The sequence below is a fragment of the Trypanosoma brucei genome, chromosome 3 (genome assembly GCF_000002445.2).
Source record: "Trypanosoma brucei brucei TREU927 chromosome 3, complete sequence".
Taxonomy (NCBI): domain Eukaryota; phylum Euglenozoa; class Kinetoplastea; order Trypanosomatida; family Trypanosomatidae; genus Trypanosoma; species Trypanosoma brucei.
Genome location: NC_007276.1, coordinates 1,603,373 through 1,618,237, shown reverse-complemented (window position 1 = coordinate 1,618,237; position 14,865 = coordinate 1,603,373). Strand labels below are relative to the sequence as shown.

Below are 14,865 nucleotides of genomic sequence, written 5' to 3'. Positions count from 1 at the left end.
ACCTCCACCATAAATCTAACTGGTTTCATCCACATTTTTATTTCCTCCACTTTAGTCATCCAATTACATAAGATAAATTCATGTGAGAAATACGTCGCAAGTCCTATTTTTTTCACCCGCACCAAAATTCGTATGCGAAAGACGCTCAGTAAATTTTATACTCTGATAATTCTATTTTTATTACGGGTATTGTAAACTGATGGGGTCGAAACTCCTTACCAATATTGTGCTCCATGAGTGGGTTTTTTCTTCTATTAAACTGTGTACTGTAGAGGGTATGCCATTAATAAATTGCTGCACGTATACGCTGAACACAATCATTAACAACAGGGGTGTAAATGCGAACACCTATCCAATCATACAACATTCGCTACCACGTTGCCGAGTTTGTGGAAATTCCCAGATACCTTTCGCGGTTGCGAGCCAGGTGGAATTTAGTGAAGGTGATCCGACGTACCTTTATAAGAACCAAACTCGAAAATGCGGCTCTACGTGATACACTTGCATGTCTTCAAGTGTTTACGTTTTTCGCGCACGAAGGAGACCCTTGTGCAGGTGAGAATTTGCTCTACCGCAAGTAGAAAATAAGCTATCTTTTGAATACAATCTTTTAACGTCGCTTGCCCTGAGCCAACAGTAACAGTGGAGACTCTTCAAGGTCTGGCACATTAGCTTATTATACGAATTCTCTTCCCACTCACCAGGGTGGGCACTTTCCTCGGTCACATGTGTTCCATGCGGAGCACCCTTACCCGTGGAAATGTTTTCTACCGAAAGGCACTCCCTGCCACATCCTGGGTACACAAAACGCCGGCTCAACACATAAGTGTGAACCTCCAGAACGATGTTGTCGAGTTTCGACATTTTGTGAAAAGGCCCGCAATGCCTGTTTTCTTGAATTGGGCTGACTTTCCGCTTTCCGATGCATATTTGTAGCGACACGAAGAGCACCGTATGCTCCGTTCATCAAAGATAACTGGAGTCACAATCGATATTCCTTTATCCCTCTGTGACTAACCGAAAGTGCTTGTCGTCGCCACCAGTGCTGCTCTTGGTAGTTTTTTTTCCGTAACATCGGGCCCTTACGCGGGAATATAACTCTCCCAACAATTCTTTTAAGAAGCTACAGCGTATGCGTTGTAGTGAACACGACACTGTATTCCTCTCATTTCCTGGGAGAGTTGAACATGTCGTTGTTCCAGCATCTTCGTATTCCATTACTTGTCTTTTCACTGATTTTGCACATTCCTTTAACGTTGTTAGCGGGTCTTGGGAGCAGCGTACCGCCGTGTGTCAACTCCCGCTATATCGCTAGAAATTCTTCTGACCTCAATGTGAAACCACCGATCCTCTATTTTACTGCGCAACTGCACACATTTTTCCGTTAGTTCCATAATACTGTGCTTCGCATTGAACCAACATACCCATTTGACTTTGTTGCGCTGTGAGCACAAGCAATGGTTTACATCAGTGTGTTGGTCCACAATGTATTACGAGGCCTACCCTCTTTCGCACAATATAAATGCACAAATTCTACATTTATTCGCGTCTTCTCCATGATTATCAGTAGCATCGATTTGAGGGGAATCGTACCTCAATTTTACTAGTGTGTGCCACCACAGTATAATCTGAAGTAATTCCACAAGCAATTTTAGGCGCAATGCCGCACATCGTACAAATTGATGATTCTGCAAAGATATTATTGTTTTTTCTTCTTCTCTGCCTCTCTGTGTTCACCTCCTCGTGTGGTCCATAGTGGCATTTAGCAGTATCATATGCATCTCCCTTCTAATTTGTGCACGGTCAACTGATATTGTTATATGTACAGTATTTTGGAGAGTCGCTTAGGCAGTAGTTTAGGTGCCACCACCAGTTGTGTCCCGGATTTCATGTGACTAAGTGATTTGTTATTGTAAATACCATGAATCAGCTGAGAGTTCCAGACAGAATACGACACGCTCTACCTTGCACCCTTGCTGTGACTCTTGCTCTTTTATTTTCGCCTCATAGTACCACATCTCAATTTTGCATATGACAGTGTGAGGTATAAGCGCAAAGTGATATGCTTGAAGCGGATTTTTGCTTGTCGCTCACTAACGCTGGTAGCCCAATGAAGGATGTGGTAGTCATGCGCTTGCAACATTTCTCATGCCCATTATGTGTCTTCAGGATCCCTTCCACAGTAACACGATAACAGGCAATACCTCAGGGTTCCTATCCTCTCCTCCATGTGGTTGCCACCAAACCCTAAAATCAGGAATATCCTTGAAGAAGTATCCCATTCAGAATGTATCCTTTATTGCCTCCATAATAAGTTGTATTCGCTTTTGTAGTGAGACCTGTTTATGGATAAATTTTCCAGAAGCGTCTCGTTGTTGTTGTTGTTTTAGCTCCGTCGTGGAACAGTGCGAAGTTGTACGGTGGCACCTGCAGAAGCGATCAGTTATTCGTGACCACAGGCTCGTTGACGTTTGAGTCGCCACAGCTACCTTACAATTTCATACTATGTCTCTCTATTCCGGTTGCTACAAACCACTCTTTTCTGCCTGTCATTCAGATAAACTCGGTGCAACACATCACTTTTTTTTTGTGTACGAAATCGCGCTTCAACCACATTTTTCTCTACCATATGTGCTACGGGGTCATCGCGTATTTGATACCATGCATCATTTCCACTTGCAAAGTCGCGAATGGTCTTCTGGTATTAGCTCAACTGGTCCTTACAACTTTCCCTTTCACACTGTTTTACGCTGTCAACGGCTTTCCGTTCCATCCACATAACTGTCATTACAGCTGCTAATGAGCAACGTGCAAAGAAATCTATGTGCCTTTGGTGTTAAGGTACACATGCAATCAATTCTATGTTGTCTGTGGCAGAAGATATTAATGTATTGCAGCATACTTGCTCAATCAACCTTGATGTTTCCCCCACGTTCCTCCGGGATTAGCCACGCACGGTTTTTCACCCTTTATATCTTTTGGGAAGATGTGGATTGGGAAAATAATTCGCAAGCTTATGCATCACCACCCCCCCCCCTGGATTTCCTCCATATGCCTAGGGTACTATTCAGAATACTGTGGTGGATTTTGCTGTTGCTATTGTGTATAGAACATGTTCTTTTCTAAGAGATAATTTGCACCTGATGTTTTCTGACCTGAGAGCATCGACAACTGTCATAAACCTTCACGTTACACTCTGTTTGTACCTTTCTCTGGTCGCACAATGATCAAGCCTGATAACATCAGCTTCATCCGTTGCAGGATCTTTCAGTCATTTCAGTCTCAGCATCTTTTAAGAAACGCTTCGCTTCCACACATAGCAACTTGTATCTCAGAAGTTTCTATAATGCTACAGCTTTACCGTGGCTGGATTATCCTCATTAAAATTTAACATCTTTAAGTGCTCACCAACCAGGTCATCAGGGTACGGGATCACATTTCGCATTACGCTACACCAATACAGCTGCCTTTCAGGGAATATATATGCAGGGCAACACTGTGCACAATGCAGGTGAGAATAGAGAGCCCGTATACAAATGCCCCACAAAATGTGTTCACCACACTCCATCCGCTCCCCCGAATATTTAGAAATCCCAAACGTTCATATTTTCTGCAGCTGATGAAGCCATGTCGTACATCCTATCACACAGCTCTTGCACATCTCTGTGCACAGAATGAAGTCCTCTAGGAATTTTTAACCGACATCATCAACCTACTTCGTGCGTTAAAAAAAAAAAAATAGAAAAAGTAGGATAAAGAGTAAGATCCTATTTTTATTTTTTTCCATCGGCAAATTCATTAATAAACCCAACTCCTCAGCAGGAAACCAAGAACAGTAAACCAAGAAGCGTATGACGCATATGATTTTCACTTCTCAGTTACTTGAGGTTGATTGCATGATTTACTCATGTTCTAAGAACACACCCTCCGAGTAGCCCGATTAAAAGAAAGGAGGCACTATAAGATTTAAAGACGTTGTTTTCGTGAACTTTCACTTTACTCGTGAGGATACATGCGTAAGCAATGATAACGATGAGAATGCTAGTGAAAACAATGATAGAGCATTATGATTCTAAAAATTCTTCACGTACTTTTGCATTAAGGAAGTTTAACAAAAACAAAAACAAAATATAAATGTGTCCCACACAAAGGTATAGGGTGTTCGTCAACTAGGCAACATTGGTCAAAAAGTATTTAAATGCATTGACCATTACTGTGGTCAATTAGATTTAACCTTTAATACACACACAAAGACACACTTACAAAACCTATAGGCATGCCTATCCCATTGTTATTCGCTTACATAAAGTGATGTAAATCTCATGTTGAGCAAAGCAACATTAGAGATCCATACCCTGGGTATATTCCCCCTTGGATGTTTCACGTATGCCATTTGGCTGAAAGAAACAGTTTGCGTGCCCAGAGAAACTACTTCAGGCCATCACGTCAAGACAGCATGAAGTCCAAGTACACCTCCAACGTTTTTCAACAGCTACAACTCTTAGTATTGTTTCATGTTGGCTTACACAAAGCAGTTTCCACAAAATAACTAGTGGAAGCAGCATGTGATGATCGGAACACCATGCACTGCGCCTGCGAGAGTTCGTCAGGTCATCCAACGAACGGCATAAATTCATTGAGTTGGGCCATGTAACACTGCCTGACAGATTCTCTTGGCAATTATACAGAGTTGGAAAGCAACCATAACAGTCATTAAAACACTAACGACCCATTTCAATGAAATCAAAATGTCGATAACGGACGAAACAGCATCTATACCTCTTCCATTTGTGAATACCACATCGCAGTAAAAGAACAAAGTAATCACACAGCAACGTGCATATACGTGACTGACAAAACGAACATGGAGGGCGCCGAGCATATGCACCCACGGCACAGGCACATTAAAGTGCAATTTTAGATGCGCGTCAAATGCTAAGTACACGTTGGGGCTAGCGATGGATAGAACATGTTTTCATCAAACCAAATAGTAATACTAACCATCCTTTTCTTCCGTTCGTAAGAAAGATAAGAAGATATGGGGGAGAAGCAGTATTACCAAAGTGTGCATGCTATCACCCAACATCATACAAACTAAACCGCAAAATGCTAACAGAGATAGAGGGTCAGTTAGTCATGGTGCACCACGCACTTCATTAATGGCACCCAAATCGATTACAGTGGGTGGTTCAAACCCACCATGAGAAAATTTTTTTTAACAGGGTGAACATACGAAGATAGAAAAGCGTAAAGGGTAGTGCCACGATGTACATTTGTGATGAGGTAACGCGGAATGGGAATAAATACTGGCTCCTGAAAATAATGGCGATTAATAAATCCGAAATAGCAGACCATAATGTGTTTCAGGGTGTCCAAAGCGTCTGCAGAATTAAATGCAATTCGGTAGGGTAATCACATCAGTTAAAACATAAATGTGAGTCACATCAAAAGTATTCTACCAACAAAAATGAGGGTTATAACGTTAACTGCATTTATGTAGCTTCCCTATTTCCTATATTACGCACTTCACCTTGACTCTATGCACGCTGGAGGGGATCACTCTTGATACATTTGGCCTTCACGTTAGCGTCCGCCAGGAGCTTTCCACACCAATTCAACATCGCACGAAGGCCCCAATTTCCGCTCGGTATGGGAGTCCTTCATCGTGTGTTCGTGTGGAAACGAAGTTTGAGCAAAGCAAACGTGCCCCATCTTCATATCGTAAATGAGCATGGTGGAAGTTTTACAAAGCTCGGGCAGCCAATTGGGGTTGTGCGAATACTACAGCGGTCGAAAGGGATGTGGCCGATGGCAAAGGAAGTCTGGTCACAGTACAACTAAACGATATTTACTACTGCCTCTCTGAGAGTTCACCCGCACCTTTTTGTCGAGATGAAGCACGCATCATTCGGATTTATAGAAGAAGTTGGGTATTTCTCCGTGATAACAACTGGTCGCACTATTAAAACAGCAGATTGTACGATTGCTCGACTCATTTCGATGATAGCTTCTTCACTTAAAAGAAGCAGACACAGATAAGTGGACGCCGTCTCCTTACTTTTTGAATTAGTTTGTCCTCTGCTCTACAGTGGCAAAAAAAATGAATAAATGCAAGCCATCCTTCATAAGCGTACAAGCACTGCAGTGTTCACGCCGTCGCTATTGGTTGTTTTTAAGCATTCTTTCTTATAGCCCTTTCGCCCCGCACCCACTGCAGTTGTTTGATTTATTGACCCCATGCCTTTCTGTGTCTTCCCTCCCTCCGCACGCGCCGCGCCTTTTTGCTACCACAAATATGAATATCCACCTACTCACATGTACTTATGCAAGGGGTTATCCGCCACTTTCATCTGCACACACACACACCGTTGCCGTAGCAGTACGGCCATCACGCAGCGCTACATACAAACCTCCAACCACCCATATGCAGATCCAAGTAAAAAACAGAACATTGAGATCACCGAAGATGTCTTATTCTCGCCGCTTCCAACTCCCTCTAACAGAGAGGATTGGGACACGAAAATATGCACACAGAACATGCAATACGCATTGAAGCAGCAGAATGTTATCTAGTATTGTGACAGTAGGGGGCATCGCAAATAGAAAACAAAAAGATGTATCAGAATAATCATTGAAACAACAGTATATCTGGTCGCAAAACGACGGACTCAATACATCGCAAGAGGGATATTGCCGAAAAACGCAAACTCTCGGATATAAACTAACAGATCCAACTGGCGGTTCCGAAAATTTCACCACAGTCCCAGCACGCAACTCTTAGTGCGGCGAAAAGCAAGAGAAATTGTGCGCTGCGTACCCGCCAGTTTACAGGCAAGTATCAGTGAAGAATATTTTTCGCGCTGATGCCTATGCGTGTACAAATGCTGATCCGCGTGTGACATCTTGTGAATCGCCCCATCACTTAACTGGGACACCGAAGGAAACCCGCCCTGTGGCCACTCCTAACCTTGGGCGGTGCCCCGGAGCAAAAGAGAACGCCAATCGTTAACTTGGTCTGTCCTAAAATGAAAGTTCACAGAGTGTCGACGCTCGTTCAGCACAGCACGGAAATATTCGGGGGTCAGAAGGCGGCGAAACCTTTGGAGGACACGACCGCTACATTGGTGCCTGCAAGCGGCGACGGACCCTCAGTGGCCTCTGGATGCTTTGGACAACCCCTGACACAAGCACGGGAAGGTTGGGGGCAAGTGAACAAGAGCGAGTGCCCAACAGCTATTAGGGCAGATGAGTATTCACAATAACGTAAACAGGGCTTCTGCGTACCAAAGGGTTAAGGTTGAGAACCTGAAATCGCACTTTTGTAACATGAGCGTGGCTCTGCAGTTTGCAAGTCACAGAACCCAAAACCGACGCATTAATTGGAAGTCAGCGCCTCCTCCCCGTCATTACCGACTTTAAAGGACGCGGTGCGATCCACTCGAAAACGGTGAAGACCTCCAGCAGCATTCAAACGTCGGATCGCATCCGGTACGGCGGTACGGGGCAACATGGAAGGCTCTGCGCACTATGAGTTTCGTTCCTCCTGGGTTTTGTGGGGAAAAGTGGTGGATCGGCTGAGTTTTCGGAAACAACATGTCACCTGAACACCGTCGGGAGCTTTTAAAAAGCCTGAGTAAGGGAGCGGATGAGTCCAAGGGCGCCAATACACTTGCCGTTCGTAACACGGGGATGTCCAAGATGCTGCTGAAAACAAAGATATCGCACTGCCCGCAAAAAACGGAGGACTGATCACGGCTGAAAATAAAGTAAACGGATGCAAACTTTGTAAAGAGAGGACGGGCGGTGGGTATTTCTTGAGACTGTTTGGCGAATGTAAATAGAGAAACCTAGGGTGCCGCTTGTTGTGGCCAGAAAAAAAAACTCTTTCGAAGTTATTTGTTGCACCGCGTCAATCGCCAACCTCAACATGGGCTGCGCATGGGCGGGCTGATGTCGAAGCACCTGCGGATGCGACACTTAACGGATATGTAGAGAAAGGGATCCAAAGCACACGGACAGGCCAGCCAGTGAATATTCCAGGAGCCGAGGACTGCATGTTTTAACCGTTTGCGCACCCTGAGTTGACAGAAGTGTCGAGGGAACTTCTCGCCCACCGATGGGGGTGAGGCTTGGTTCAGAAAGCGGAAGGAGATAAGCAAGGTTGCTGCGCGAAAGCTGATTTATTTTCGTAATCGATGAACTTCGTCCAGAGAAGACTGCTGAAAAATGCTTTCACTGAAGGAAAACTGCTTTTTCATTCCCTAGACAAATCGACTAAGAGTATCGAATTTTGTTAACCTTTTGCTGCGGCCGAGGGAACATAGAAACCCGTGGAAAGAGTAGTCGCCGGAGGGGGAGAACGCGTGCTTGAGCGAGCCGGTGCGCAACGGTTGTATTTCCCCGTGTGGATATTCGCCGTCAGCTCTTTCGAGCACGCAGTGGTTTGCACCAACTCGAATGAATGCCTGCCCGTGCAGAAGTGGCGCTAGCGGATTGTTTGTGAGTATTTGCTTTTGTGAGTCGTGAACGCATCACCCTCGTTCTGAAGGCGCCACCGTTGACCCAGGATTAACTCAACTAGATAGCTTCTTGTTGGAGGGAAAACTCTAGTGAAGGTGAATTGTGCCGCAGCTAATAGTGCGAAAGTGACGCAGATGGTGCTCCAGAGACCGTTGTCACTCTCATCGCCGGTATTATCACAGGACATGTGTGAAAGGGATCAGAGAGTATCCCAGGCATTAGAATCTTTTTTTTCTTTTAAGTGTTCATCAACGGAGTGGTTTTCTCAGTGATTCAGCTGGTCACGGGCCGGCCACGTTACACCGGGCTAAAGAGATTGGACTGTGGAAGGAAGTGGTCCAATCAGCTTCTATGGTTCATGTTTTGAAAATGATATAAGCTGTCCGTGATGTCGAAGGTGTTGCAATGATGGAATTACCGCATCGCAGTGCCACTGCACATATTATGGGTCGGCTCCTCAACAAAAGGAGTTTGGACTAAACAGACAAGTACACCATCTCCCCTTTGACGCAGATAAAACCTGGGATGATAGTAAGCCGGAAACATCATTCACTGAGAATAACACAAAGAGATGCTAACAAAACAGTCGTCGGTCTGTGTAACGTTCAGAAAGGTGCCGTTAGATGAGTTTATTGACATGGTGGCTGCGGTGCCAAAGCCAGAGAACTGAGCACCAGCCAAGAAGAAAAAGGAATGAAGGGCGGTGGTGAGAAGCACCATTGATTATTAATACATGGGATTCATTCAGTGAAAACTATTTGTTGAATACGATGGCGGGACTGCACTTGCTGAATCAGAACCCAATTAACGGAAAAGTAAAACAAGAATTACCGATGCGAGTGTATTTCATGTTTGAAACAGCTAAGAAACACAGATTGCGGTGTGTTTGTCCTCCAGCTTCAACTTTGTATCATAAAAAAATATGAGATCTTATTTAGTCATAATTTATTTACGTTAGGCTTAGCATTTTTGGCTCCATAATGTGTCTCCTTTCCCTCTGTGCGCTTGAAACGGCTTTTACAAAAAGGTTAGAGGGCTTTGATACAGCGAAAGAAGAGCCACCCTATAATATTGTTATGATTGCTATATGTGATAGTGGGGTATGTCGTTGCGTTTGTTTTATTGTTAGAACTGTAGTTGCGTGCAAGAATAATGTTTTTTTATGTATTGTCCGTTTCTTTATTTACCAGAAAGGCCTAAGAAGTCTATTTATCGATGCCGGTAGATCCAAGTTTCCGTTTGGAAAAACAATATAGAAGAGTTTTTGGATTTATGTACTTTCTTCCCCTGAAACTATTTTTTCGTTTTTATTTGTGTTTAGTGTCTTTGTGGGAGGCAATAGCAACAAGAAGGTAAATGACTCTCAAAATTGCGGTAACATTACTTTTAACCCTAAGAGCAAGTACGCCCTATACTATATTATCGAGTGAAGTGCAGGTTTCGATGGGACGCAGCAGGTGCAACACGTATTTCGCTCCTCCTGGATATGACGATTGTAAATCGGTTGATTCACAGGTTCGCCCCACGGCAAGTGGAGTGACATCCGCAGCTTCACCTTCTACCTCTGAGCAGAACCAAGCGAAAACGGTTGCCGCAGCCAGGGGAACAAGTCGGCCAACACATCCGACCGAAGTTGCCAGTTCAAGTTCTTCCTCTCACAAACCCATGCTTCCTAGCAGCGATTCTCGTGGTGGCGGGGTACGACGAGCTGATAACACAGGCGGCGGCACGACGCAAAGCAGCAACAGAGGGTCGTCCACCAATGCTCCAAATTTTTCTGGACAAGCGCCGTCACGAAGTGTTGACGACGTGCGGTCAGGTGAAACAGCACAAGGACCCGCACGTGTAGGGGAAGAGCAAAACAGGGATGCGGAAAAGAGAAAGGGAATGTCAGTCGAGCTAGCGACACAACACGACGGCCGTCACGCAACGGAGCAACAGAGTGCGCCTTCAGTTGCTGGGGGAGAAAGGGGGGAAGGAGTGAAAGCTGTGGGGAAACATTCGATGGATGAGAATGAAGATGGGATTTCGCGGCGGCAAGTGTCAGGACGGGATGATGACTACGTAGCGTCGGCCATGCGGGGCGGAGCTCCCAAACCTGAAGTGAGCAGGCCCTCGGAGGTGATAACAACCGATGCGGATGAAGGTTCCTCTTCGGGGGGAAGTACACAAAAGGGCAATGGCGTCGATCAGAGAAGACATGCAACGCTGTACCCCGCACTTCTTACATTCATCTTCTGCTAACACTATTATTCACAAGCATATATTAGCCTACAACTATCGAATTAGGTGGTTACTACGCGCAGTGGGTTTGACTGGGAAACATTAACCAACCTGTAACTGCCTTTGTCAGTGACAGTGTACATGGATAACCGAAACGACATACGATAATATGATCGAAGGGCTTAAATCCAGTAATAAAGAACTTACAAAAAGTTAAGGGAACAATTGGAATACATAAAAACCGAATCAGAATTGCCAAGCGTATGAAGCAGAAAGCATCAACATTAAAAAATAAACATATACGGGACAAGAAACAGTAAAAGGTATTGAAGAATCGATTATAAGGGAGGCGATGAAACTTAACCTCAATGCTACTGAACAAACTGTAGCGGATGAGTCATTTCCTCCTGTCCTTTTTAAAGTTATAACAATGACTGTATCGCACGCGTGTGAAAGATATTGCAAAGACACCTAACGAAATCTGAAGCTTAAAATATGGGGAAGAGACTAAGTTTTTCAACAACGAAGTGTGGTATATTATCGGTAACAAATATATATATATTTAGCTGGGTGCGAAGAGCGCAAAATAATATAAATGATTTTGATACTGATGAATTAATGATTGAGTGAAATGAAAACCAAAAAATATATATTTGTGGATAACCTAAAATTGAACGGAGAAAAGAATCATAGCCAGGCAATTGCGAAGAAAGGAGCTGTCAGAGCGATATTCCGACGGTGGTCTGACTTATGAAGCTAACGCAACTTATTAAAAAGGACACATATGTGTGTATTTTCTATGCTTATTTATTTTTTCAACCATATAAACGAACCCCATTTGATTAAAGCATAAACGGATAACTTCTGAAAACGATGTTAAAACTCCCGTGTTTTTAAGCGGGAAGTATGATAACAGTAGTTATGCGACTGAATTAAGGGGGAAGTGGAAAATATGCTATGATCTGTTATTTATTTCCGGGGTTAACTGTATCCCTTCTTGTTCCAACAGTGCTTGGTTGTCATAGAAAACAGGAATTGAATATTGTTTTTTTCTTCATGTGGAAGTTTAAACCCATTATCTGCTTTTAGGGTGGTCAGTTTTTAGTGATCATCGTGTTAGCGGTGAGAGGAAATACTTCGCTTTCCTTTAAAAAGCAGCTCCGGCGCAGCATTTGTGGATTTCGGTGTTTGATGGTGTTGGAGAGAAAGTGACTGAATCGCGGTGGAACTTACATTGCCATGTGATAGTTTTCCCCCTTTGAACTCTTTAGTCCTGCGTGGTGTTCGTCCGTTCCTCAAAATTGACAAGGTATACACGTTGTTCTTCTGACAAGTGGTTTCCAACGACAAGACGCAGGTAAGGAAATGGTGAAATAGACTTACTTTGGGTGGTATATATATTTTTAAAGGTTTACTTTTGTCAGTAACCTTGTTATTGGATGTTACTGTTTCCCACCGAAAAAAAAAACGGAGATATTTCTGCGGAATCCAAAGCGATGCGTACATGGGATTGCTATGATGGCAGTAGTTGGCCGATGGCGGATGTATTGTGTACAACACTGTAAAGCGATGCTTTTTTTTTTTCCGCTTCAACACAGTTCTTCCGGAGGGTACCACAGGTGGTTGCTTTGCCACTCCTAAACGTGGTGCAAGGCACAGCTATCACTTTGAAACTGCCAGAATCAAGAGGGAAATGCCATTTTTGTATTGCACTTATATTCAAAACCATTTGGACAGCGCTTTGAAGGCAGTGAAGTGGCGTATGGAAATATTTGCGTATTGGTGGTTCTTTAACGTGCGATGGTTACGTTCCTAATGGTGATAGAAAAAAATTAACATATGAATGTGTGTTCAGTAATAATAATTATTAAATGCCAAGTTCTCTTACTTGCTGTATCAAATAGTGAGTCTGTTTTCTAACCTCATTTTTCAAAAGCGTATCGAGGTTTAGGAGGCACAATGTTGCTTAAAACTCAACTCTCACGAAAATGAGACAAATTAAGGGAAGCTTCCATCGCAGCCACCATTTCCATGTGTGCAACAGTAAGCGAGTCGTCGTAACAATTTTTTTGCGCGTGTGAAGTGTGAAATCCTCATGAGAACTCAAAATTTACCACAATAATACTCATTATGCAAGTTACTTTGAGTGGGGAAGGCGGCGCAGACTCAAATATCCAAAACAATTTATTTTCCCATATGGCGGAACGAACGGAAACTGTAGTGAAACATACACTGCAAAGCGAGAAAAGTATATCTCCGGGTGCTGACACTCTCCAACGATGTGAACACAAACCCTTCATTTACGAACAGGAGGCTTCAGTTTGTTTATTTGTTTGTTTTTGAATCCATTCCTCACATCAGCGTCCAACATTAAATACAGGGAATTCAGAACCTTTATCATGACCATTATTGTTGTGTCTTGTAAGATGATACATATTTTATGATAGGAACTTACTGGGCACCAGCAGTCAACAAAAGAAATACGAAAGAACACAACAGTGATAAACATATATTACCTTGAAGTTACATGTGTACATTTGCACGGAATTAGCTCAGTGGTGTTTGCGAACTCAGAGAATGGGGGAAAGCGACGACCAAATGAAATGAATAAAATACCAAATGTCGTGCATCAATTAATATATTTGAAAATAGGATCTCATGCCGTGCATTCCTTAGAGGCATGAGAATTGATTTAATAACACTAAGGCGTGACAGTGTTGAGGCATGCGTTTATCAACATGCGTTGAAAAGAGGGGAAATGTCAGCGAATACCTGAGGCAGCGCCAAAACTATTTTTTTTTGTTTAATGGCCACAAAATGCTGCAGTAGAGCAGTGTGGAAATAATTTCATTGGATAGAAAAATGTGTGAGGAAAGCTTATTAAAATTATTTGAGATTTATAACTGTTCTATCTGAGTAACCATGTGTGTGCTTTAGTACAGGAATCCATTTGTAATAAAGCTTCTGTATCCTTTACAAAGAAACACTAAGAAGCCGAATCAGTTATAAAAGTAAAGCAGATATTTTAATCAAGAACAATATTCAACATTTTGCTTCAGGACAAAAAAACACTTATTCTGGGAGAAAAGCGTCTGAGAGACCGTGAAGCAAGAGGTGATAATGTTTTCAGTTTATATGGCTCCGTATGCAATGCAAAGTGAAGTCACATTATAATGGACAACAAAACTCAACTGCTCGGGATGGAGTTTGTTGATGGAACGCGTGGTGGCAATGTAATGTGGAAGAATGAAGAACTTAATGTTGTCCCTTAAATTGAGGAAGCTGTTGAGAAGAAACCAGAGCGCATGGAAGAAGCTGAAGCATTGGTTCTAACATCTCAAATGAGGTGATAATAAGCCAAGTTTACCGACGGAAGTAACAAAAACATATTCATCCGTAGAGAAGAGTTCCGCGTATGGAATGTTGTAAGAAGTGGAATTGAGTTATGGCGTACACAACGTGTTATACCGGAATGTCCTTATTTTCCACGAGCATACCTTACCATTGGTAACCCGGGGTTTGGCAAATCTCAGAATTTTGGCTCTTTCATCCTCTACAAGTTATTGCATTGTGATGTGGAAGAGTTGCCTATTGTTGCGTATTTCTGCGGCATGGCAGTGCTAATATTTGAAACCAACTGACGGACCCTTCGGCATGATCAAGGGAGATAGAAGGTACGCAGCTTTCATGCTGGACGGAAGCATGCCAAGCATTAGTCATTTTTTCTGCTACACGTTTAATGAAACTGTGCATTTATCCGAGTTGTCTGTGAATTGGGGAAGCACTCTGACCAGTTCGTTTAATGAGCAAACTCCCATGGCAGAGTGTTGAACACACCTCATTGCGATGTTTGAATCCGGTGCATCTTCGAGAGCCGGGGAGATTAAATGTTCGCGCGCATCCCGTCTTAAGGATTGCGGCAGTCGGACAGTAACGGCCTGCCCGGGGGAGAAGGGAAAGCGGCGAAACCGTCGGTTTTCAGGATGGTGGGAAACATCGGTGTGATCCTCCACGCACGTGCGAACATGATTCTTTCGGTATCTTTAGAGCGCTCTCAATGTTGAGATCGGTGGTGTTAAGCAGAATACAGGTCTGATCTCAGGTGAGTCGCAGCGGAATTCC

General features: G+C 43.4%; 2 protein-coding genes and 1 pseudogene across 2 annotated transcripts, besides 1 other annotated feature; all 3 read left to right on the top strand.

Moving 5' to 3' along the window:
- Nucleotides 1-14,865: part of a sequence feature (sequence corresponds to BAC RPCI93-2H15) that runs on past both edges of the window.
- Tb927.3.5770 (hypothetical protein) lies at nt 6,101-6,553 on the top strand (the record flags this gene model as incomplete). The annotated part of the gene is made up of 1 exon (XM_839073.1): nt 6,101-6,553. One exon carries the CDS (start codon nt 6,101-6,103, stop codon nt 6,551-6,553), a length of 453 nt encoding a protein of 150 aa, XP_844166.1.
- Nucleotides 9,877-10,764, top strand: Tb927.3.5760 (hypothetical protein, conserved; the record flags this gene model as incomplete). The annotated part of the gene is made up of 1 exon (XM_839072.1): nt 9,877-10,764. The coding sequence occupies one exon, from the start codon at nt 9,877-9,879 to the stop codon at nt 10,762-10,764; it is 888 nt and encodes a 295-aa protein (XP_844165.1).
- Tb927.3.5750 lies at nt 13,873-14,547 on the top strand (annotated as a pseudogene).